General features: G+C 38.7%; 1 protein-coding gene across 2 annotated transcripts in view; it reads left to right on the top strand.

The window, feature by feature from the left end:
• rabgap1 (RAB GTPase activating protein 1) overlaps positions 1–27,366 on the top strand; it is a 114,278-nt gene that overhangs the window by 13,965 nt on the left and 72,947 nt on the right. Inside the window, exons 2-10 of one of the 2 annotated variants that reach the window (XM_081354595.1) lie at positions 15,704–15,909; positions 18,203–18,232; positions 20,058–20,286; positions 20,816–21,023; positions 21,113–21,287; positions 22,519–22,676; positions 24,730–24,840; positions 25,218–25,284; positions 27,107–27,209. In XM_081354595.1, the coding sequence (XP_081210721.1) occupies positions 15,760–15,909; positions 18,203–18,232; positions 20,058–20,286; positions 20,816–21,023; positions 21,113–21,287; positions 22,519–22,676; positions 24,730–24,840; positions 25,218–25,284; positions 27,107–27,209 (1,231 nt within the window). In that variant the 5' untranslated portion in view covers positions 15,704–15,759. The remainder of the gene's footprint in view (positions 1–15,703; positions 15,910–18,202; positions 18,233–20,057; positions 20,287–20,815; positions 21,024–21,112; positions 21,288–22,518; positions 22,677–24,729; positions 24,841–25,217; positions 25,285–27,106; positions 27,210–27,366) is intronic. The other variant, XM_081354596.1, reaches the window with a different exon arrangement.

The raw sequence follows: 27,366 nt of genomic DNA, 5'->3' as shown, positions 1-27,366 counted from the left end.
TCTTTCACACACCTAATCTACGGTTTCATCAGCTAAGATTACTGATCTTACCTGCTTCTCTCTCCTGTATTTTTCTCTCCATATGGGAACTGAACTGGTGTTTAGCAGCCACAGGGCTTACAGCAAGATCACTCTGCTTAATGATACAGTGTGGCTCTATACTGCATATGTTCTTTGCCTTTTAATTCCCTTCTTATTCTCAGTACATCACAGAGGAGAGTACAGTGCAGTACAAGGAGAGGACAGGAAATGATTGGGAGTAGGGAAAAATAATGTGTGAAATCTGACACCAAGCGGAGAAATACAGACTACTACTTTTTTTTCTGTTTAAACCATGAAATGCCCTTACTTTGACTTGATAAAGTGTTTCCTGTTTGGTTTGTAGTCCAGCAGTAAGAGTTCAAACTGCTGGCATGCTTTTGACCAGGCAGGTGTGCGGTTGCTATGGTGAACAAACGCTTTCTCAGAATAGACGATGACTTCTGAGAGAAACCCCACTGCCTCCCTCAGTCTACCTGTCTCTCTCTCTGCCTCGGTCTCACCTGTCTCTCTCTCTGCCTCGGTCTCACCTGTCTCTCTGTCTGCCTCGGTCTCACCTGTCTCTAGGCCTGTCGCGATAATCGATAAGTCGATTAATCGCACGATAAAAAAAAATGAGCTCGATAATTTTTCCGGCCGCGATAATTCCATTTGCATGCTTGTTTGTTTTCCTCGTCTCTCTCTCGCTACCAAAGAGACTGGATGATGACCACTCTCGGTTCTTTAGCGTATAGGACGAGTGAACTCTCATGTCAGTTGCATGGTCTTTGTGTGGGGAGGCGGCGCTGCGGCGCTTGTCAGTCACATGGTCTTTGTATGGAAAAGCGCCGGCGGGACTGTTTGCGGCGATTGCCGGGAGAGAGAGAAGACGCTAGTTGTGAGTTGCGACAGCGAGCCCGATCACATGAAAATGCGTATCTATATCACAAATGTTATTTCTCGTGCCATTTATACGCCAAAAATAGTTTTTGCGTGCATATGATACGCTCTTTATGGCGTGTAATACGCACGCACTCCTCACCCATAATCCTAACCAAGTATTTTCAGTGCGTAGCATATAGGCTACACGCAATAAAGCACGTCTCCGTCTTCCCGACAGTACACAATCACTTGACAAAGTAACAGGAGTAACAGTGCAAAATTGTGCGATATGGCTTGTTGAGGCTTTTTTTTATTTGTTTACAAAGGTCCTAACTGTCAGTTTTGCCTGTTATGGAATGTATCACTATTTATGCCTAATGTTTAAAGCCTAATGTTTAATATTTTTTGAAGTGCAATTTTGTTTACATCCATTTTATTTATTAACAGACATTTATTTTGTTAACAGACACTAAGAGTCCATTGCTTTTATTGTTTTTGGTTGTTTTGTTCATTTTTTTGGATATTTAAAATGTTTTCCGTTTTCAATGTTTAATATTCTTTAGAAATAAAAGTTTATAGATCGTTGAAAAGGTGTACCTGCATTATTATGCCATTATAATTATATTAACCCTCATAAGGTCTTCGTTTCCGGTTTACAAATCTGGTCTTTGGGGTCTATATGACCCCAACAATTGATAGAGAAATTGGACAAAAAATATACATTTTTAATTATACAAATAATATGTTTTTTTTTGTTTACTTCTCATCTATTCATTAATGCTGTGTTTTGGGGGATTTGAAGTACTTTTTTACCTATTTACTGCAAAATTCCTCAACTACACCATTAGCATACATATGAAATATAGTTTTTTTATGAAAAAAACACATTAATGATGATCAAATTTAACTATGAGTTGTTTCTGGATATTGATCTAGGTGTTAGATGCATAATTCTGCCATCTGCTGGTTAGATGTTTTTTTGTAGCTAATATAGTTTTAGCCACAAAGTGTAATTACCATATACTTCCAGCAGAGGCCCCATAGAGATCCATTCATTTTTCTGGATGTGACTTAATGCTCTTATAATAGCTTTTTTATGAATTACATATTTAAACATTGACAAAATACTGATTTAATGTATTTTAAAAAGTTTAGAATTTTTTTTGTTGTTGTTTGAGGTCTTTTGAAATGTCTTATTATTGCAATAATGCTATATAAATTTGCAATAATATCTTTATTGTTTGTCTCTCTGTGTGTATTTGATCTGTGTGTAGTCATGTTCTTTCCACGTTGCATTTGTGCTCTCATACCATACCTTCATTTATGTGTGAAATTTTTTAGATTTATGCAGAAATTATTGATTTTATTTCACAATTTCAGTAAAAATGCTCTCTATTGCAGTCACACCCTTTCTCTGTCTATGTGTGTATTTGTGTCTGTGTCTGTGTGGGCGCATATGTGTCTGTGATAATGTTCATTCCACATTACATTAGTGCTCTAGTACCAGGCCTTCATTTATGTGTGAGAATTTTCAGATTTATGCTGGAATTATTGATTTTATTTGTCAATTTCTATAAAAATGCTTTCTTTTGGAGTCAGACCTTTGTGTGTGTTTGTGTGCGCGAACATGTGTGTGTGCAAGTGGTCATGTTTGTTCCACATTTCATTTGTGCTCTAGTACCAGGACTTCATTGTGGTATTGAAATTTTCAGATTTATTCTGGATTTATATATTTTTTTTGACAAATGAAAAATAAAATACATTTTTTCTTCGATTTTCCCATTCATTTCAATGTGGGGTCATATTGACCCCAAGGAACAGATTTGTGACTTTTTTTTTTACATACCTTTAGAACGACCGAATCAAGCCCAGTTTTTTTCTGTGTGTATAGATAGATAATGTAGGAAAAGTCACCAAATTTTATTCCACTGAGATGAAGGGAACCATTTTTTTTTATTAAAGAAAAGTCGCTTGGTGTCATATAGACCCCAAGGACCAATTGAGGGTTAAATGAAAATGGTCTCAGAACGACAATATTATCGTTTATCGCGATAATTTCTTGGACAATTTATCGTCCAGCAAAATTTGTTATCGTGACAGGCCTACCTGTCTCTCTCTCTGCCTCAGTCTACCTGTCTCTCTCTCTGCCTCGGTCTCACCTGTCTCTCTCTGCCTTGGTCTCACCTGTCTCTCTCTCTGCCTCAGTCTACCTGTCTCTCTCTCTGCCTCAGTCTACCTGTCTCTCTCTCTGCCTCGGTCTCACCTGTCTTTCTCTCTGCCTCGATCTCACCTGTCTCTCTCTCTGCCTCGGTCTCTCACCTGTCTCTCTCTCTGCCTCAGTCTACCTGTCTCTCTCTCTGCCTCGGTCTACCTGTCTCTCTCTCTGCCTTGGTCTCACCTGTCTCTCTGTCTGCCTCGGTCTCACCTGTCTCTCTCTCTGCCTCAGTCTACCTGTCTCTCTCTCTGCCTCGGTCTACCTGTCTCTCTCTCTGCCTCGGTCTCACCTGTCTCTCTGTCTGCCTCGGTGTCTCTCTCTCTGCCCCGGTCTCACCTGTCTCTCTCTCTGCCTCAGTCTCACCTGTCTCTCTCTCTGCCTCGGTCTCACCTGTCTCTCTCTCTGCCTCGGTCTACCTGTCTCTCTCTCTGCCTCGGTCTCACCTGTCTCTCTCTCTGCCTCGGTCTCACCTGTCTCTCTCTCTGCCTCGGTCTCACCTGTCTCTCTCTCTGCCTCGGTCTACCTGTCTCTCTCTCTGCCTCGGTCTCACCTGTCTCTCTGTCTGCCTCGGTGTCTCTCTCTCTGCCCCGGTCTCACCTGTCTCTCTGTCTGCCTCAGTCTACCTGTCTCTCTCTCTGCCTCGGTCTACCTGTCTCTCTCTCTGCCTCGGTCTCACCTGTCTCTCTGTCTGCCTCGGTCTCACCTGTCTCTCAGTCTGCCTCGGTGTCTCTCTCTCTGCCTCAGTCTCACCTGTCTCTCTCTCTGCCTCGGTCTTACCTGTCTCTCTCTCTGCCTCGGTCTCACCTGTCTCTCTGTCTGCCTCGGTCTACCTGTCTCTCTCTCTGCCTCGGTCTCACCTGTCTCTCTCTCTGCCTCGGTCTACCTGTCTCTCTCTCTGCCTCGGTCTCACCTGTCTCTCTGTCTGCCTCGGTCTCACCTGTCTCTCAGTCTGCCTCGGTGTCTCTCTCTCTGCCTCAGTCTCACCTGTCTCTCTCTCTGCCTCGGTCTTACCTGTCTCTCTCTCTGCCTCGGTCTCACCTCTCTCTCTCTCTGCCTCGGTCTCACCTGACTAGGGATGTTAACCGATGACCGTTTGACCGATGGTTGACCGTATCAACTTTAACCGATCAAAGCTGTCGGTAGTCGGTAAAAAAAAAAGAAGTGATCTCTAAATTAGGCTATTATAGATAGTGGACTAAACGCTACTACAGTTAACCATCTCATTCCAAGATCTTTTTGTGTGAAGTGAACAAATCCCTCACACTCAATTTTTCATAACTCACCTGTTTGTAGCCTACTTAATAAACCAATGAAAACATTTGGCGCGAGGTCACAGCGTTTGGGTTCGCGCTCACAAGGTTGGCGAAAAGTAAAGGCTAGGCTACAGGCTAAAACACTTGAGGTTAGAGCCAGGGCAGCACTAGCGGCGCCAGGATTTTGATTAAATTTATTTTGAAAAAATAAAAACGGGTTCCCCTTCATCTCCGTTTTAGCGCTTTTCTGCGGCACTGAGGACAGCGACTCAGTAGCCTACCTGAATTTAATGCGTAATTAGCATAGGTAAAAAAACAACAACAAAAAAAAAACACTTAAACAGGAATGTTTTTGTTGCCTTTTTAATACAATTACACTTTCATTTAATTTATTGTTTAATGAAATTATAGGCCTATTATTTTTAGTTTTTTAACAGCAACAACAGCTGTAAAGTTCAAGTTGACGATCGCCATCTCCGTAGTGAACGCGCCTATAGAGAGAAATGCACATCATGGATTACATAATCAGAGAGTAGCCTATTTCTTTTCGTTTTAAATTGTTAAAAAGACATTTCAAGCTTTCTTAAGATATATTTCATGTCTGTGAGGCATACGCTGAGTTTCGTTAAGTTAGGATGAGATGCGCTCCAGTTCACGTGCAGTGCAAGTGACCGCACGGGCGCCTCCATGATTATATCGTCTGCTAGGCTATATTTGCTTCTTATTTATTAGTCTCCTCCTTAGTCTCTCAGTCTGTCGGTCTTTCTCTCAGAGCCTCATTCTGACTATCTCTGCCACAGTCTACCTTTTTATCACCATGTCTCCTCCTGTCTATCTCTCCCTGCCCCTCTCTGTCTTACTCTTAGACTCAGACTTTGTGTGTCTCTTTCTCTCATTGCCTCAATCCACTTGTCTCTTTCTGCCTCCGTGTGACCATCATTCTCTTTCAGCCACAAGCCGGTCTCAGACTACAGGACAGGAGTTTTTAAATCTTAACCAATTGTGAAATCTGGGTGCATCACACACATAAGAGAATCTTCACAGATTTTCTTCTTTAAAATCTCAAACCCGCACACACTACAAGATTTGAAAATCTCCAAGATATTCTTAAGATTATCAAGCCAGATTTAGCACCTCACGGGAAAGCGGATGTAAACAAAATATGGATACTGTGTCGCGGCAACTTGCTAGACATTATACGAGGAGGCAGTCGTGTTGTTGCCACATTTCGACCAGCCGTTCCTGCATCTCTGTTTTCCACTGGACCCATACACTGGACCTGCTTGTTGTTTCGTGGTCGCCATTTGAAAAGTTCCTTCACTTATGCCTCCTTGTAGATGTGTCATTGACTATTGCCCTGGACACAATTTTTTTTTTCTCCGAATGTTGGGAGCCTGGATTTCAGTCTCTCTCTGTGCATCAATTTGCCTCTGTTTATCTCTCCTCCTCTTTTCTTTTTCCTCTTTGTTTTGCTCCAAGAGAGTCTAAAACACCATATTGTGTTTCACTCCTCATTTGGCTGTTGCGTCCTGAGGCAGAGAGAGAGAGAGAGAGAGAGAAGGGAAGACAGACAAGGCATCCATTATAACAGCGCGAGAACAGACCATCAGTGTGAAGGAACATCCTGTGTGTCTGCTCCACACCAATCCACGCAGATATCAGCGAACATGGCTATGATGAAGTCAGTCGTCTGTGTGTATAAGGAGCCACTCTTCTATCTTAACCAGTAGCACAAATCCACACGACTATTTGTAGGAGCTCTTTGAGGCTTGTGTACTGCTGGTTTCTGGTCATTGCTCCCCAGGGTGTAGCACTGAGCCTGGTCTCCATTAGGACAGAGCACAATGTGCCCAGTCAGGAAGACCAAAGCTTCACAAAGGAACAACCTGCCATTCAATGTCCTCTCTTACAGTATCCCTGCAGGCTGAACCCACTGACCTGTGAATCAACTCACGTCTCTCCTGCTACATTTTGTGTAAAGGAATAGTTCACCTACAAATACTGTCATTTACTCACCCTCATAATTTACTCAACACAAAAGGAGTTATTCAGCTGAATGTACAAGCTGCTCTTTTTCATACATAATAATAATAATAATAATAATAAAACAATGATATACAATAACAATTGCAGAAAAAATAACATTGCAATGTCCAGAAATCAATTCCAATAGTACATTGTTTAATTTTAGTCATGTTTAACGTGCAAGTTTCATTCTTACATCTACTATTATACAATATTATTAGTCCTGACTCCTGAGATAAATGTTATTCAAACAACAAAACAACTTTAACAAAGATTGATCTATATTTAATTTACAGTGTTATTTTACATTTAATTATTACATTTCTGTACTTGAATAATACTGTTAGCTCTTTTAGATTGTATGCTTGTAATTAGTGAATTTGTTCTTGTTTTATTACTGACTTTTCACTTGTCTTTAATAATATTTGAACTTATTTGTTAGGCTAGGTTTTTTAGCGCAATTTTCCACCGGACAAAATTGCGATTGTTAACTCATGATTTCTGTTCTGTCTGTGCGCACCAATCTTGCACTTCTATCTACTCCTCAACCAGACCACCTAGAGACTTCGGGTTTTCGGCATTATGTTAAGGAAGGTCTAATCTCGGGAACGCACAAAAAAAATCCAGGAAAAGATTTTGGATTTCCTGGAAATTGAATTTCCAGGAAATCCAAAATCTTTTCCTGGATTTTTTTTGTGCGTTCCCGAGATTAGACCTTCCTTAACATAATGCCGAAAACCCGAAGTCTCTAGGTGGTCTGGACTCGATAGCTATTATGGTTGCCGAGAAATTTGCAAAAAACAGAATTTTTGCAAATTTCTCGGCAACCATAATAGCTATCGAGTTGAAACAAATTGCAATCGATAGCTTATAAAATTTCAAATAATACTAGAAAAAAAGAATTGATCAAAAATCTTTCCTTTATGCTTCAAAAATTATATATTATGTAAAAAATAATGAGCTAATAAAAAAATGATGTTCAACTAGTCAAGTGATTGTGCCTTTTTTATTATCCATTGCTGATTTGATTTCAGAAAGTTCATTTGAATTTCAAGAGAAAGTTATATTCTCGAGCAACTTATTTTCTCTTTCATTTACTATCTCTTAGTGTTGTGATCCCATGACGTGAGAAAATTGCGCTAAAACACTCACTGAGTTTTTATTACTTGTTTTTGTGTGTGCTGTGGTATCTAAGTACTTAAAGTGTGCTTTAAATAATAAATGGAGAGCAAAATTACATTTATACACCCTATTTTTTTTTTATTGATTTAGTTTTTTTGCTAATACGAAAAATGAGTCCGAACCGTAACATAACCCGAACAGTGAGTTCTGTGATCTGTTGCACCACTAGTTGTGTTGCTGTATGCTCTGTGATTCCTGCTGGTACTGAACAGGTTTTCAGTTTCATTTCAGTTTGCATAAGTTGGTATTGACGAGTGATCAACAGAGCCAATTATACAACAGCAAAAACAAACTTTTGTTACATGCAAATGCATGTTGAGTCAGTCAAACTGCCAAGTCAGAGCTGAGCACAAGTTGTTTCAGTTTGTTTAACTCACCTGGACTGAGCAAGAATTATAAAATGTCATTATTTGCCTGGCATTCTGGTGGTGAAAGCTTAATTACATTTGAAGTAACATTTTTCAAACATTTCTTTGACTTAGGTTAAGTAAAATGGGTGGATCTCTTTAGTTTCCTGAGTATAACTGTCAAAACAGGTGTGTCCAAAAAGTTCCCTGGAATGGATTTTTATTTTTCCACATTCATCACTAACAATGGATTACATAATTAGCAGTATCAGCCAATATATATATATATATATATATATATATATATATATATAAAAAGCTTTGGTGTCAACGTTAAATTCCAGTAAACAAATGTTTTAACTTTCGCAAAACAAAAAATGTTTAGGTGACACTTGACAATAAGGATATTTTTCTCAACATTAGTTTATGCAAAAGCTCACATAAAGTAGTAATGTAAGTTTTTCTATTTTTGGACATATTTGTTAACATTTCAAGTTCAAACATTTATAGTTTAACATTAACATTAAAAGGATAGTTCACCCAAAAACGAAATTTCTGTCATCATTTACTCACTGTTACGAGCCCTCTTAAAAGTCTAGGGCAGCGGTTCCCAAACTTTTTTTCCTGCGCACCCCCTTCTATGTCCCAACCGGGTTGGCGCACCCCCAATCCCCACTTCAAAAAAATAACGCAACAAAGCTTTGTTTTATCGCCATATAAAGACTCATGTTTAATCATGCGCAAATAACCAACACGCATGACAATAACAACATCAACAAAGTTTCAATATAATGCAACAAAGCTACGCACAAGCTTCCACTTTTAAGAGGACGAGTGACAGACACAGGCTCAGTAATGGCGTATGTATGACACGCCAATTCGATTTCCATTTTTGGCGTGCTATCAACACGCATAATCGCTTTTCAGCGTGTTTATCAACGCCGTTGACTTAACGTTACATTATAAATATGACCTACCCCAACTCCGTCCCTAAACCTACCCGTCACTGGGGTTAATACCATGTTAGATTATAAATGTAAGATCCCTTACTCTACTCCCACATCTAAACATACCCATTTTATGGACCATATTAAAATCATAAAACGTAATGGACAGATATGTAGGAAAATGGCATTTTTATGAACAATATGGCATTAAAAGATAGTTTGAGCCACGAATCCTACCCCTAAACCTAACCATAACCATTTCTTAAAACTACCTAGGCAACAATTATAAAGAAAAACAACAGACGAGTATAATCACAATAATTAACCTTACAACACAACATCGATTCAGAAAATACACCAATTTTATTAGCTTGATGTAATCCAAACCTTCAGAATCCATATATTATTTGCAAGAAAAAGATCCAAACAGCCCGTTATCCAGTAATCGTCATCTTGACCGTAAACGTCAAACCTAGCGCTTGTTATGAATTCAAATTCAAAAATTGCGCCCTCAAGAAGCTTTACACAGGTTACTATGGTTACGGCAGTAATATCAAACGCTCATTGGCTCTCGCCTCGCCTGCTTCGTCACAGATTGCGTCATGCACATTCACATTTGAAATGAAGCGCGCACTGCCGCGCAGCCCTCAGAGCGAACCGAACCGAAGACGGATTACATTTTCATGGATTTGAATTAATAACTTAAATTCTGCTCTGTTACCTCATACAAAACCACTGCCAGAGAGGACTGAAAATAACTAAATGACTAAAATAAATAAAAACGAGGATCAATCTGATACTTTTCAAGTGCGACAATAAAATTTGCCTTCACACGATCCACAACATAATTAAGTAACAAAGAGCATAGGCTCAAACATAAAATAAACAACAATATTTTGAATATTGATATATATATATAAAAGAGCTCACCAAAGCTGAATTTGTTTTATCAAAAATACTGTAAAACTTGTAATATTGTGAAATAGTATTACAATTTAAAATTTTATTTGAATAAGTTTTTAAAATGTAATTTATTCATGTGATTTCAAAGATGAATTTTCAAAATCATTACTTCAGTGTCACATGACCCTTCAGAAATATGAAAACAGTTTTCTGCTTAATATTTTGGAAACTATAAATTTTTTTCATGATTCTTTGATGTATAAAATTTTCAAAAGAACAGCATTTATTTAAAAAAGAAATATCTTGTAACATTACACATGTGACATGTTTTAAGGTCACTTTTGATCACTTTAATGCATCCTTACATTGAAAAACAATTCTGACCAACCAACACATTTTTGAACGGCAGTATACACTCAGTAGGTCATCATTGTTGCAATATAAACACTGTCAGAGTGATCAACAAGGTATATCTTCATTTACCAGTCAAAGACGGAGCCACTGTTCTTATGTTTCAGGGGTGCAAACAGCGCGCTTTTCGGCGCCTCCCGCTTTTTTCACGTCAGTTTGGGTGACTTGTGTGAATCGTGCAGATCCGAAGAGTTTTTTTTTTAAGGAGGGGGGGGGGGGGGGTTCAGGGGGTCTGATTGTCTGATTATAATTTAACCAACAGTAATTCTGGATTGCGTCCACCAACAAGTAAATAGGAAATAAGCGAATCAGAACACTGCGCGCCAAACCAGCAGTATGTGCGCAAGCGTGAACCATTAGTGTTTCTGTCTCACTCTGGATCTGCCACTGCATCACCTTTCTCTCTGCGTGGCGTGTCCGTTTTTATGTCGGCTCTCATGTTAACTGGTTAGAGCTTGTGTTAGAGCACAATGCCTGCGTGACACACACACTTCTCGAGCCGCGCCGAAACCCCGTGATAGAAATAGAACCGCAACCGACGCCTATTTTTCACGCGACACGCAAGAGTGTTGGAAGTTTTCAGACAAATAGAAGGCGCAAATACATATTAATAAATTAAATTTTGATGCTTGAAAGTCTCTCGGTTTTGACAAATGCATATATAATTGTAATTTAAAAAATAGGCCTAATTATCGATTTTCAAATATTGCCCCTGTCAATACGCCTACAGAACGAAATATTCTGTAGCCTATTTTGCCGTCAATACTGCCGACTTTGTCTTTGCTGTATCAGGCTATATATATTATGTTGAACATCCAAATGTAGATCTGTCGGCGCACAGAGCCACGCAGTCGCAGACAGCACGTGAAGTTTGTGAACACCGAATTAATTCCCTTTTCTTTCTTGTCTATTTGTGTTTGAACAGACATGTGCACGAAAAAATAAGCCAGTGTCCGTCTCAACGAGTTTCCCCGTAAATGCAGTCAAAATAAAACGGATGCGTGTCATTACCGGTATTAGATACGTGCATTCGTCTTAAAGGGACAGCGCCCAATATACCTGCAGCTGTTTGTGTCACCAAAGTTAATCAAGCAACACAATAGAAAGAGAAAAATCACGTTTTGTCAAAAGATAAACTGTATTAATACTTAATACAGTTAATTTACCTAAAAACATAAAGCACTGCTTTATTTCTCGTGTATTTGTGTTTTATTGTATTTATATTTGTATTTTGTTTATTAGTTTCTATGCGGATGCACTAGGCCTACCCTACACAATTACCCCAATCATCCTAGAATTATTAATTCTTTACAAAAAGAGCTATTCAAATCATCAGGTGAAATTGTTTTCAGGAAGTAGCAGTAAAGCAAGAAGTAGAAGTGCAAGATAGTTTTTCTAAATTTCATTTGACTCTATGTGCCTATAGGGGTGGGTTGGGGATGGTGGCAATGTAGTATCTGGATATTTGCCGCGGGACGAGGGCTTCGATTACCTCTCTCTTTTTTGACCATACATGTGTTTGCACCCCTGATGTTTACTCCATGCACTGTCAAGGTCTTCATCATATTTGTCGTGGTACCGGTCTTTGCAGCAATTATTTTACCGCAAATACTGCATCGCGCGTTGTTGGCATCGAGCCTGGAGAAATGTAGCCATACTTTTGATCGACTTTTCCACATCTTTATGGTATTGTGTGTGTGTGTGCTCGCGTCTCATGTGAGTATGTGCGCGGAGAGTTTGTGTGTGTGTGCTCGGGTCACATTGAGTATGTGCGCGAGTTTGTGTGTGTGTGCTCGCGTTTCATATAAGTATGTGCGTGGAGAGTTTGTGTGTGCGCGCGCGTCTCATACGAGTATGTGCGCGGAGAGTTCCGCGCGTCTCGTGTGTGTAGAGTTTGCTTGTATGTGCGTGAGCGACTTTAGGTGTGTCGTTGTGCATTTCATATGTATTTGTTTTATCAAAAACTAATAAATTATAGTTTTTTTATTTAAAATAAAAGGAAAAGGAATTTACAAAGGAAATGTTTACTGTTCATGTTTTTTTATTCTATGGAAAAACCCCATTTAAAAAAACAGACCGCCATTACATTTTTCCTCTCGCGCACCCCCTGGTGGTAGCTCGCGTACCCCTGGGGGTGCGCGTACCACACTTTGGGAATCCCTGGTCTAGGGGTTAAAGAAGGCAGGTAACAAAAAGTTAAGGAGAGAACACAAAAACACTCCCATTTCCAGGTCCCAGTTCAACAAACAAGTCCACAAGAGCTTAGCGGAAAAAAAATAGATTCTTTCTATTTTAGTTTACATAAATTAAATGTTTTATGTTTTTTTTTCTCAAAATCATAAGTGGGGATAGCATAAAGCTTCAGGAAGGGAACAAGGCCAAAATAACAAACAAAAGATCAGTCTTTATAGAAGGAGGTTAGAAATAACTTACCTAGAAAAGATAGATGGGAGAGAGAGAGAGAGAGAGAGAGAGAGAGAGAGAGAGAGAGAGAGAGAGAGAGAGAGAGAGAGAGAGAGAGAGAGAGAGAGAGAGAGAGAGAGAGAGAGAGAGAGAGAGAGCAAAAACAGACACCAACACATCTCACGCACATCTCACACAAACAAAAATGAATAAACCATATGACTCAAAGTTGTTCCAAACCTGTATGAATTTCTTATGCTGAACACAAATGAATATGGGTAACCAAACAGGCCCAGGGCCTATAGTATTTTTTTCCATACTGTGGCCCATCAACTGTTTTGTTATCCATATTCTTCACAATATCTTTCTTCCATGCTGGTGGAATGCTCTCCCCACCCTCATCCGGAATGCAGAATCCCTGGCAACATTCAAAAGACAGCTGAAAACCCATCTCTTCCATGAGCACTTAACCTCATAAAAATAATAATAATAATAATAATACTTTCCTTTTCCTTTAAATCCTCGCTTATCGGGCTTATGCTACTCTGAACAATGCCTGAACTTCGTATCTTAAGCACTTCTTGCGTTGTTTTTTGCCTCTTCACGATGACTCGTTTAATTTAGTCTTAATTTGTAGGTCGCTTTGGACAAAAGCGTCTGCTAAATGACTAAATGTAAATGTAATGTAAATGTGTTCAGCATATAATTATTGTTAATAATTAGCTCTGAATAGGCTATACACTGCTGTTCGAAAGTTTGGGGCCAGTCAGATTTTGTTTTTGAAAGGAATTAATACTCGTTTTCAACAAGGATGCATCTATTGATCAAATGTTACAGTAAATATTTTTTATAATGTAACAAATTCTTTTGAGCTCCTTGATGAACATAAGAGACTTTTCAAATACATTCAACAATGGTAGGCTAGTGTAACTCTGAATAGTAAGATGTATACACCCAAAGCCTTTCATGAATACAAATTACATTTTTTTTAAACGTGGCTTTACTTTATGGAGCAATATGAGCATTGTTTTTTTGAGAAGCATTGGTCTCCTGAATTATTTCTAGCTGTAGCCTAAATTCTCTGAGACGGCCCCATTGAATGTCTTCAGGTGAACTGCCTGTTATCTGCAGATCTTGAAACACTTGCCACAGGCCTGAAACTCACTGTTGTGGCTCGAATTTGTTTCAACATCTCCTTTGTGCAGGACTTCTGGGATTGTATCACATTGGAGCACATTGTATGTGTATGTCTGTGTGAATCACACAGAGGTTCTGCTCATTCTTCGACACTTCCTCCAAATGGCGCAGCTGCTTTTGTTCGTGTTTTCATGTCTGGACCTGTACGGTCCCATTATTTCCCTTCCATATCCAAATATAGTTCAGCGCTGACCCTCTGCCAAACCCTCTCAGCTTGTCCAGATATACACACAGGTACAGCTCTCATAAACACAACTGTTTTTTCACCAGCCTTCTCTTCTTTTGCAGTTGAACTGTACAGTTTGCTGCTCTTTCTTTGGAATTTAAAACGTTTGCATAACGATAACGTTAATCTTAGATCTTGCGTTTGTTTTGACCAAAAGTTTTGTACCCGGTCACATGCGTGGTAATGTAAACAGCACTTGGCGTTGGGCGGCGTCACAGTTTACAATCCACAGCAGCACCAACTTTGTTTGTCATTTGACTGTTGCCGTGGAGATAACATGGATTTTTGCATTTTGTGTACAATTGGCTGCTGTAGAACAGAGCCAGAAACTTTTCCATCCTAACATTGACTATTTTGGCCGATATACACGGTCTTTATTTTTTATCAATTCTTTATTTTTTTTAGGAAAATGGATTAAAAATACTAATGACTCATGTTAATGAGATAATATCACGAATACCAAAGTTTTTTTTCTCCATTTCAGTCACCTGATGGAGTTTGGGTTCCTTGTTGCTTAGTTGTGGACACTTAATATTCAGCAATATTACTAATTTGACTTCACTGACTCTATTAGATGAGAACTCAACTTAGCTGGATGATGACATCACTGCTTTATAGCTGAATTTAACTCATTTCATAACTGATGTACTTTACATAGTTATTGAACCTGAAGTGAATCTACACTGAACTGATTTCAACGGAATAATGACTTTTTGTATTTTAGAGCTTCTTTACAGCAGTATTGAATTCTGTTTGCATCATTGAATCATTCTTTTCCCGTTACCACTGTAAATCTGCTTTGAGACGATCTGTATTGTATAAAGCGCTATATAAATTAAGGTGACTTGACTAATATCACCTACTTTTGACTAGCAATAGTGTAGCAAATCTCGTTCATTGCTGTGACGAAACTAAAGCCGATTGACTATAGGGTCTTTTGCATCGGGTAGTTATAAGAACTCATTTATAGGAACTAGCTATTAGGGTGGTCCCCGGCCCAGACAACTAAATGTTCCCTTAGGGAACACCACCAATAGGAACTGTGAAAGCGAAAACGAAGAACGAACTGATGTGGCGTCATTTCAAAACAAAATCAGGTCAAAACGAACATCGTTTTGGAAGTTCAAAACAGCTTGCCAAAGCGAACTTTCCGGAAAAGTTTGCTAAGACTGGTAAACACATTTGTACTACCATTGGTCCGTGGCTATATGTAATAGGTAGGTGTGTGCGGAGGCTCCGCCTTCTCTCACTTCATTTCTCCTTTTTAAGCCGGCGAGGTCAGTTGGCCGCGAGTGAAAACATGAACACACTGGAGAGCCGCTTTATAGTAGAAAATGAAGTTGTACTTGTAAACGAACAACTCAAACGTACTAAAAATGTAAAACATGTACTGCTCAAACGAGACAGACACAGTTCTTCATGTTTAATATGCCATTTCTTTATCATTTTACAATATTTTCCTCGCACACATCTCTGCCTTTAGCCAACCTTTTTGTAAAGGTTTTGAGTTTAATTTGCTTTGCAGACACCATGTGTCCATAAATAGCTTTGCATGGGAATGCTGCCATTTGTAGAACAGTTTGAGATGATTGAAACTTGAAGCGTGAAGAACCACAAACTTTATTTGTAGTTCAAGCTCCTCTCATGTTTTTTTTTTCCTTTCCTCATTGCTTTTTCATCTCTTTGTTTTCCAGGTAATTTTGCTCATTAAACCGCCATTCATGAGCGCGTCTGGCTTGATTTAGCAGTCATGGATGACAAGGCCTCGGTGGGGAAAATTAGCGTGTCCTCCGACTCTGTGTCCACCCTCAACAGTGAGGACTTTGTCCTGGTGTCCCGCCTGGGGGATGACACCCCCTCCACTAATAATGGTAGCGATGATGAAAAGACAGGACTGAAGGTAAGAGTAGACAGAAAATGGAGAGGGAGATCTTCTGCTTTGGGTACTATTGATGTGTGATTCTTCAATTAAGGGTTGCTTGGTGTGATGGAAATTACATCAGTATTGGGGATTTTTCACAAAAGTAGAGAAATGATAGAAAATTAAGAGAAATTATAGAAAACTGTAACACTCTTAACCTCTGGTGGTCAGTCAAAAATGTCTGTCAAAATGTATTTTATTTCAATGCAATGAATGTACTATATTTGATAATGTTCGATAATGTTTTTTATTTAATATCTGATGGTACTAAATTATATTTATGCTGTAGTTATAATTCATTTATTCACTTTTTGAGCATAGACCTGAAAATTATATTTCCAACTTAAATTAAACTGTCATAAATCTTGAATGCTTTAGAGCACAGACGTAAGTTTGATCTTTTCTCAAAGACGACACTTGGCAGATTATTGCTGAAATGAAAAAAGTTTTAAAAAGTTAACTTTACAAAAGTTCTAGAATTGTACATTTATTGCTATGAAAAATGCATAAAAATGCTATTTTCAATTTTTATATGAAATATATATTTTCAAAAACACATTTTAAACTGCAAGAAAATCAAAGTCATAATTCTAAACGAGCTGTTTTCTAAATTTGAGCTTGATATCGCAACAAATTAGCTTCCAGTCAGACTTTGTTTGGCCGCAGTACCAAAAGTTTCCACTAGATGAAATTCATCTCCCATTAATTTCCATTGCGGTCATTTATTGACTGTGTGACTATTTTTTTCAAGCCCATTTAACCTTTATGAATCATGTCTATGATTTTCTTTGTGTTCACACAACAATTGCCAAAACCTTTACCAAGTTTCATACCATTCCGATGAAGTAAAAAATTCTAAAAAAAGAAACATTTTTTTTTTTTTTCTCGACGAACACCAGAGGGTTAAAAATGAGAAATTAGGGTACTATATGGTTATCCGGACCACACCTGACCACACGAGACCACAACCGCTCTTGGTTGGTCGTAACCCCAGTGACGGGTAGGTTTAGGGGCGGGGTTGGGGTAGGTCATCACATGTGGTCCGGATAACCGTATAGTACCGAAATTAGTCAATTAAACTGACAATAAACTATCCTTAGAACTTGTATGATTTTTTTTTAAATCATCTTAAGGGACAGAAAAGTTCCCCTGATTGAAGAATCACCTCATTAAGGTAATTAGCGAGTAAAGTTTGCACCACCTGTCTAGTTCAAAGGTGCTGATGAGATTTTAAATGCTCACATCTATTCTGACAGTCACTGTCAAGAGGACAGGCACACTACACACTTTATCTCGTCACCCTCATTCCATGTTTTCTGCTTAGCCTATTCCCTGACTCCATTTCTCACATTACGCCACACCACACCACATGAATGCTGCCGAGACTTACGTCCAGCTTTCCAGTATCTCTTGATTTTTTTCCTAACTCCTAATGTGACGGCACAACAGAGTGTTCTTTGGCCACCTCTCACTTTCTACACATGCACTTTCAGCCATATGTACAAACGTTCAGTTCCTTAATTCCATAGTGTCATGGTGGCCCACACTAGGATGTTGCATCCATACAGGTTTCATTCATTCATGGACCAGAATTCAACTACGGCGCTCCAGTCTTCCCTCTTTTCAGATCTTGCGGTCATGATGCTTGTATGTTCATTGCACCGTCCGTCACTCCTTTGCTTTCTGCTTTAATGGATTTGTTTATTTCAAGTCTGTTCAATCATATTTGCATTTGATCATGGCTATGGACCAGCCAACTTTTAAAATGTTGTTCTTTTTCCTATTGTGCTTGTCTTCATTTGTCACATTCAGTATTTAGGGAATGGTTCACCCAAAATTAGCACTTCAACATTTACAACCTGTTTACAGTAATTATTTTTTCACTATAAACAAAAAAAAAAAACCCTACCAAGAAATAGTTACTTAAAGGAGTTTAAAATGCATGGAAAAGAGCAGTGTGAGTATTCTTCAAAATCATTGTGTGTGTGTGTGTTCCTTGGTAGAAAGAAAAGTCAAATTGGTTTGGAATGACATGAGGGTGGGTATATTTGGCTGAAACATTTGCTATTGCCACAAGAGGGCATCGTCACTTTTTATGTAGCAATGTTCCTATTCTACTGTGGCAGGTAAAAGCGAAGACGTTTCTTCTGGTTGTCATTTTCTTTTATAATCTGTCGGTCATGATGTGGAGAACGTTCTCTCTCAGTTAACCCATTCATCACCATTCTCTCACCCCTGTGGGCATCCCTTAAACACTCTGTTTGTTACACAGGTGATTTCTGAGGAAGGGGTCAGCTTTAAGGTCAGTCTTTATCTACTCCTCTCTTTTTCTCTGTGGTGATACTGTGTCTTTGTGCCTTGTTTCTGATTGGCTGATCAGTTTGATTGGCGGCTTCACTGGCCTGTACAGCAGCTGCGTGTGGGATATAAGCGGGACTATGATAATGTGATTGTGCAGTGCTCAGTAGAATGTTTATAGGCTTGTTTTGTGTCTGGTGCTTTCACTGTTTACCTCATTCCAGGCCTCTTAGTCCAGTTGCCATTTAGTCCCAACAGTGTACAGCAGTCCATGCTAGATACCCCTGGCTTGTATGCTAAATCTCTTTTGTCAAGAATTTTTAAAGAAAACTGAACGCATTTGACAGAAATGCATATTTTAAGTAATTTCGTGGAGGTCACTTGACAAATCATTTGCTCTCGCTGAACTTCCTGGCATTGGCATATGCAATTCTTGCTTGTTCAGAGATCTTTCCTTTCAGTCGCCGTCATCTTGGCTGTAATGAACACAAATCACACCCTCTGTCTCTTCAGCTAATCGCAATAACAGGAATCTGAAGAAATCTGCTGATTTACGAACTTCCTGAAGTGAAACCAAATAAAAAACTTACACTGATCATATTGATTTTTAAATCCAATGTGAAATAAAAAGAGCTTTAATTTTTGTGTTATTTATAGGGCTGTCAATCAATTACATATTTAGACTGAATAAATGACATATGGGAATGAATCAATTAATCATATATCAGTCCCTAAAGGCCCCAATATACTTCATGCGAAATTGAGAAATGAACTGGTGTGACATCATTTCAAACAAAATCAGGCCAAAACGAAGCTTGTTTTCAGGAGTTAGGAACTTTCTAGAAAAGTTCACTCGGAGTGGTAAACACCATCAAACTACCATTGGTCCATGATGTAATAGTAGGTTGTGGCTCTGAGGCTCCGCCTCCATTGATGTGGAAATCATCTCCGGTTCATTTCTTCTGTTCAGTCCGTCGAGGTCAGATGAACTTGAGCATATTTACATATTCATCTAAACGTGGCCCGTGTCAGGATGTTGCTGCTCGGATATCTCAAACTTCTTTTTACCCCTAAGTGAAGAATGAAAAAGAACTTCACCGTGTGTATATTGGGGCCTTAAATGTGCACATTTAGACTCACAACTTTGGTCCTTGATACTGTTGCATTAAATATGTAAAATTGACAGCCCTAATGTTCAGCTAATAGGCTTTACACTATGTCTACACTGAACACGAGTGGAGCAAGTGACAAACGCAGATAGAATCATTACAATCAGTGATTCTGTCTACACTGGATGCAGTGCGGTGTGACGAGACAAGTCGCCGACAGGAAACTGATCCCCGGTTCTCTTTCCTACACACTCCATTTTCTTGCGCTACAACGGGACAAATGGTTTTGGAAGGCTTGCTTTGACACGTCCTCCTGACGCTGTGGTGTTACTGGTGTTAGTCGCGGTAGAGGCCAAATTTAATATTTCACAAATGAAAACAAGGCTGTGAGGGATAGACGTACAGTCTGTTCAGTGGGTTACTTAAATGTGTTGTCCATTGCAGATGACACAATGAAAATACTTTTTTTTTTAACTCTTTTAAAACTTTTTTTGTGTGTGTGTGTGTGTGTGTGTGTGTGTGAAAATGGTTACAACCTTCTGACAGTACAACATACATGTTTGTCCCTCACAGCCGAAATTTTGAATGTGCCGTTTTCCTCTGATTAATCTTTATGGCCTGGTACTGTCCAGTCTGTTCATGCTATTGAGCCTATATGTGTTTCAGATGAGTCGTGGAATGACTGTACTGATGAGTCTGTGTGTGTGTGTGTGTGTTCAGATCGTGGGGAACGGCAGTGAGCAGGAGTTACAGCAGGAGCTGGAAGATGTGCTGATGGACCCTTCGGTAACTGAACTGGTGGGCGGACCAGACCAACTGATAGGGGGTGACCACGGCTATCCCACCACAGCTGCGCCATCACGGTCCGGCCCGATGCCCCCTAAACTTCAGATAGTGCTGCCCGTTCAGGGAGCTCAGGAGAGCGAACTCAACGAGAGATCTTACAGGGGTAAAAAATGCAAAAATCTCCGTGCTACTGTACAGACCATCTGCAAACTAGAGTGAAATGAATACCTGAACATGACATGGTGTTTACCATCCATTTTATTTCTAAGGAATTAAATAGGGTAAATTTCATGTTGATTTTACATGCCTGTTCACAAGCAAGTCTGTTATCACTTGTGATACCACATTTCAAAGCCATTTTTTGCGTGTGTGTGTGTGTTCAGAAAATTCAAAAATAGCCAATAGTAAAATATTGTCATGTTTTTTGTCATACAGAGAAAGTAGAGTCAGTTTGATGCATATGCAGGTAGTGCCATCTGCTGGTCATTTATCGAGGTGCAGATACAGTATATATGTAGGCACTATTTATTTTGGTGTACAAAAATAATTTGAAACATTTAAGCAGAAACATCCAGATTAAAAGGATTTTAAGAGTATGAGAAAGTGCGTCCAAAACGTTGACATGTACTTTGTAAAAGTTTCATTGGGTGTCTTCTGATTGACTGTGTCTCTCCGCCCATCTCTTCCTGTAGATGAGCCCTCTGACTCGAGTCCTGGTACCCCTGTCCCGGACGAGGACAGCGTGGTGTTCAGTAAGCTGACGTATTTAGGCTGCGCATCAGTGAACGCCCCGCGCAGTGAAGTGGAGGCCCTGCGTATGGTCAGCATCCTCCGCAGCCAGTGCCAGATGCCCCTGGACGTCACCCTCTCCGTGCCCGGAGTCTCAGAGGGCACCGTCAGGTACGATGTGAAGCTAACTGGAAACATATTGGTTTAAACACCGCAAGAGATGATCCATCAAAGCATCTTGCTCTTGAATATTCCATCAGGCTGCTGGACCCTCAGACCAGCACTGAGATTGCCAACTACCCCATTTATAAGATCCTCTTTTGTGTTCGCGGCCACGACGGCACGCCGGAGAGCGACTGCTTCGCCTTCACCGAGAGCCACTACAACTCCGAGATCTTCCGCATCCACGTCTTCCGCTGTGAGATCCAGGAGGCGGTGAGACACACACAATTGCTCTCTACACATGGATTGGTTATGGAAGTTTGTGAGGGAATTTTTGTCAAGAAATGTCCAGGTCATATTTTCAGATTTTCCTGAAATCTGAAAAATATCAGATTTTCCAATGTTCGATATTGTTATGACTGGGGAAAAAATAATTTATAAATATTTTTAAAATGCATTTTGTTTCACTGTATTTAATTAATACCGTTTTTAGAAAAAATAATTAAGGTTTTTGGTATTATGGTAACAAGCCTTTTTTTTATTATAATAATGTGAATTCCTCTGGGACAATGTATTTTAATTGTGATAAAAATCACAATGATAAAAATGTTCTATTGATTTTGGGGTCAGATATAATCTGGACCTGTTCTCCATGAGATATGTGCTTGTATCATGATTTTTTTTCTTGCTGATAGAATGCTTGCAGTTTTCTGGTTTAGTCTAAAGGGGGCGCACATGTTTTTAGTATTGGTTCTGTGATCAAACCTTTTCTCTGTGTGTCAAGCTTAGCTGTGAAGTTAAATTTATCCCCAAATGCTCCCAAAATGATCCGGTTCCTCTTTTACAGACATGCTTGGCTTTAGGGAGAACACAGCCATGCAGACAAATCCGTTATTGTTATTGTTATTTAAATTCATTTATTATTATTTATGCCTGATATGATGCAGCCTTGAAACTTAGGTGTAACGGTGTAACTTAGATACTCTTAGATACTTTTACAAATAAAAAGGCTGTATAACAAACCTTTTATAGTACAAAACTATTAAAGCCATCATAGAACGCAAAACCGCTTATGCACATCCTGGACGTAGAATGATGCGCTTCAGCGTAACCTGAGCAATTAGACTCATGGACTCATTCTCACTTCACATTCAAATATTTATAGATGTTAATTTATGATGAACAGTGATGAATACATGTACACACATATTTGATGGCTGTGTTGGAGTTATTTGACTTCGAAACCAGTGGAGAAACACTAGTCCTGTGGTTCTCCACTAATTTGTCCTGGGAGCCCACAGTACCCTATAACAATATCCCAAAACATTTGAACACTGATCCTGAAGGATATTATTTCTATTTCTATCTTTGTGTGTTAATGAGTGTGTTGATAACCTGAGAACAGAGCGACTGTGAGTCACTGTAATACAGCCTGTGTCACTGTAGACTGTTTTGACTCCAATCACTGAGATGTGTGTGTGTGTGTGTGTGTGTGTGTTTGTAGGTCAGCCGGATACTCTACAGCTTTGCCACAGCTTTCCGCCGATCAGCCAATAAAGCGCCACTCTCAGCCAAGGGTCCGCCCCTTACGCCAGACAGCGACGTCTTCACCTTCACCGTCAGTCTGGAGATCAAAGAGGATGATGGGAAGGGCACGTTTAGGTGAATCGCCTTGCCTCTCTCCCTCCATAAAAGTTCATTCAGGTCTCCCGATTCCTCCCCGCACATATCCGTGTTTAACCCCGGAGGTCTCGTCTCTAACGGCATAATTGAATTAGGTGTTATTTTCTGCTATCCAGCCTTCGGAAGTAATCAGCCCTGTTTTGATGAAGGAAACGATAAAAATAGAAAAATCTGCTATTCCTCCACCTCTTCTTCTCTTTCTCTGAAGTGTCGACACATGCTTCCTGTCATTTATCATCCCTTAAATCTTCGCCTCATTCCTCCGCCCTGCACAGAGCTCTATTAACACAGATTTGCTGCAGACCTGCAGTGGAAAGAGCTCGCTTCAAAGGAAACATTACCTTTCTCGACTTGTTAACGTATCTGTAAAGAATCATTGTTCAGTGTAACACGCACTGACACACAGATCCCTATGTGTGGAATATTATAATTTTGAGTATTAATTATAATATTACAGTTAAATTAAAAATAGAGCAGTTTGAAAACCTTTTAGCGGCCTATATTGTGTGTTTACACTGTATTCCTGCACAGAGAAGGCAAAAAGAGAGAAAAGTATTTAAAGAAAGGGCTAAAGTGCCCAAAATAACCTCAGTGTCTCTCCATCAGCATGAGCTTGATGCTCCAGAGAGACTGTCCCTGTTATAAATGGACTGCAAGTCACTTTGGATAAAAACAACTGGAGAAAATGACAGAATTACCTTGAAAGGTCCTTTCGCTCCATTGGGATGCAGTTTTACAAAGATTTAGTTTTAGTCTTCGCTTTTGCCAAGACTATTCTAAATATATATGTACTGCCATTTAGATTTAGATTCTTTAAATTAAAACAAACTTTTATTCAGAAAGGACACATTAAAAGTGACAGTAAAGACATTTACATTACAAAACAAATCTGTTCTTTTGAACTTTCTGTTCATCACAGAAAATGTGAAAATGTATCACAGTTTCCACAAAAATATAAGTCTGGTCAAATAGACTTTTTCAAAAACATAAAAATATCTTATCAACTGCAATTGACTAAAAATGGACTAATCTAATTTTATAATCGTATTTATAATCCTAATAAAAAAACAAATCATAATTGTTGACCAAAAACAACAAGGTTTTATCTTCAATTTATGATAATTTCATTAAAAAAAAAAGTTTTACAACAGTAATGAGCATCTGATGAGAATCACCTTTAAGAATAATGTGAATTCTCCAAATATTTGGAAAATATGCTTAAGCGTCATCAAAATAATAACTAAATCAGTTCAGTTTAGTTTATTTATCCCTTAGGAAATTAGTTTTGCACAGGTGCCACACAAGAACGCACAAGTAGACAAGTTAAAAAAGGCAAATGGTTATAGACTATTCAACATTAAAATAGCAGTTGGTATAAATGAGTTTTTGAACCTCTTGGTTCTCCCCCCCATTGCTTTATATCTATGGCCTGATGGGAGCATAACAAACTCTTTGTGTGATGGACAGTTGATTATCGAATAGGCTTTTTTAACAACTCGTTCTTTAACAATGTTACCCCTGTATCTGTTGAACTCCAATTACTTTAGAAGCAGTCTTAATCAGCTTAGTCATTCTGTTTCTATTGGACAGGCTAATACCATACAATGTCGCAGTAAGAAATGACGGATTTTAATTTTACAAATGGCATCAGTATTGGCATTAAAATTTAGTAGGAGAGACTGAAATGGCCGATTTTCCAAAGTCTATAATCATGTCTTTGATATATTTAAATTTAGATTACAATTTGCACACCAAGAGACAAAATCCTCCACCACAGGTCCATGAGATGTCTCTTCATTTGCTAGGAGACTCACAATCACAGTATCATCTGCAAACTTTAACATATACCTATTGTCTAATGTGCTCCTACAATCATTTGTGGACAAAATAAAAAGCAGAGGGGAAAGAACACACCCTTGAGGGGAACCAGTAGAAGAACATAACTGGTTCCCTTCAGAAATCTTTGTCATTTTGAGGGGAAATCTGGGATATTCACTCTAGAGAGCATTTAAAAACTTTCTTTGTCCATCAGTGCCGTATCAAAGGACAAGGACAGACAGAGCTTTAAGCTGCGGCCAGGCATGGACAAAAAGATTGTGATCTACGTTCAGCAGACGTCCAACAAAGAGTTGGCAATCGAGAGGTACGTGCTTTACACAGTGACACAGGCTCTCTCCACTGAGAGGACATCCTCATCCAGAAGAGCCCCGTGTCTCCTGTTACAGCCAATAATTCTCATTTATTAATGATTAATGATAAACATGCACTGAATTATGTGTGTTCTGAGCTTAAGTGTTCCTTTCGGGCCATGAGAAAATGGAGGATGGTTTTTCTCCATGGTGACTGATGTTGTGTTGAACTGAAGCCAACCCTTCCTGAATGCACAGCTGTGCTTTTCTGTTTATATATGTTTCCTCAAGCTCAGCGCACTCAGATGGCTGTGCGACCGTGCAGCTTTACAGTTAATATGCGGAGTTCCTCTGTGGTTCTGTTGCAGTGAGGAACGTGTTTGTGTTTCAGGTGTTTTGGTCTGCTCTTGAGCCCGGGGAAGAACGTAAAGAACAGTGATATGCACCTGCTCGACCTGGTAGGTGGCGCAAGACAAACCTTCAGCTCTAGTTTTGGATTAACTCCACTTATCCGTAGGGCTGGGCGATATGGCAAAATAATAAAATCTAGATTTTTTTACCAATTCACGATTTCGTAACTACAATATGATTCAAGTCACATTCCCTTCATTAACCATCAGGTTAAAAAAAAAAATTCTATTCAAAATGCATCACACCCGAAGTGATTAACATATGAACACTGATCCTGAAGAATAGAATAAACATCATTCCTGAATGCAAATCCTTCCCAGCTAACACAACGTGCCAGTTACATCATTTATTGGTACTTTTTGATAATTTTATATTTCAATTTAATTAATAATTAACAACGTAACTGGTAATTACATTTGCTCTTTAAATAGTTAACAGCAAACACAGAATAACATCTGAAAGGATTGGAAAGTTAATTTTTCTGAGGTGAGAGAAGTTAAATGACACCGTAAAATGATGACACTGACATATAGCCTGAAAATAACTCATCTGACAGGCACTCTTTACTTACACTACGTCTGACAGAAGAGTCAACAGCTGTCACGCATGTATTTCAAAATAAGAGTCTCGCAAACTGGTTGAGAAACACTGCTTTATCCTAGATTTGAATCAAACTCTGATCACAGTGTAGATCAAATTACACACATGACACTAAAATAATGTAAAAATAAACTAAATAACAGAATGTAGCAAAACATTTAAATGTATATTGAATTCAACAAAACTAATTGCATGAAATATAATCATATGTGGACTTTTTATAATGTCCTTTTACTGTTTTAAACTGTAAATTATATGGCAATTCAAAGTTTTTACTTGCAAAAACAGTGTTTTTAAAAGTAAAATTACATATACATATCATTTTTATATGCTACAATTAACAGGTTTTCACAGTAATATTTTTTTTTTAACAATTTTAGCTGTTAAAGGAAATGCTTCATTTAAAAAAGTAAATTTGTCATGTTAAAATACATTTTAATATTAATTAACACATCTGAAATTACAAATTGTTGCTAAAAATAGCAAAATTCTAAATTAATTCTGTATTAATTTTACCAAATGTGACTTTGTTTTTTGTAACACTTAAGGTTCTCTATTCTAATAAAATAAAATAAAAAGTTTGCAGCCAAATTAATTTAAAAAATATTGTATATTATGACTTGTGTTTGTTTGCTTGGTTTTATTGTATTTATATGATATTTGTATTTTTGTAATTTAATTTTTGCCATGAAAATAGCCTTAGATGCTGACATGGCATTAAATAAAACAATCTATCTATCTATCTATCTATCTGCAGCCAAATGAGTGTATCAGGCTACATAATTTCAAGGCCCTGACCGAATCTGTCGACTTTTACCTGCATATCCCTCACTGACTTTTTAGGAAAGTCTGCAGGATTCTTGATTTGTAAAATGTTATGAATTCCACTTCTCTGAAAGTCTGTGTATTTTTTTTCTTTGGTCAGTGACCAAGCAAGAGGATACATGTGAGACAAGTGGCCAAACATTTCTTTGGGACTAACAGACAAAATGTTTTAGGTGAAATGCGTCCTATAGCTACAACTAAACCGTGTAAAATTTCAGTTGTGAAACAGCTCTTGCTTGGCCCATGTGATGATGTTCTCATGAGTCTGGAAGTGTTGTCCTCCATCATGTTAGTTCTGTAGGCAACGCCAGTGATCAGCAGTGAGGATTTTGGCTGGGACTGCCCACAGTCGGTTAATTCATTGTGGTTTCTGTGATCTCATGATTATGTTTGACTTTATTTTTGGTTTATCCTCTCTTTGTCTTGGCTCTCCTCGTCTCTTAGGAATCAATGGGCAAGAGTTCTGATGGGAAGTCTTACATCATCACAGGGAGCTGGAATCCCAACACTCCTCAGTTTCAGGCCGTGAATGAGGAGACGCCTAAAGGTACAGACCCATACACATGCTCAGTTTGCAGGAGATTATTTTCCAAATCATTGTTTGAGGTCTTCTGAATGCTGATATTTTTGGAAAATTGGAATTCAAACCATAATAATGAAAATTATTATTGTTATTATTATTAGACACACTTTATTGGAATTCA

Source organism: Scardinius erythrophthalmus (assembly GCF_964197995.2).
Source record: "Scardinius erythrophthalmus genome assembly, chromosome: 23".
In the NCBI taxonomy this organism is placed as follows: domain Eukaryota; kingdom Metazoa; phylum Chordata; class Actinopteri; order Cypriniformes; family Leuciscidae; genus Scardinius; species Scardinius erythrophthalmus.
The sequence above is the reverse complement of the archived record's forward strand: the minus strand, read 5'-3'. Positions and strand labels throughout refer to the sequence as shown.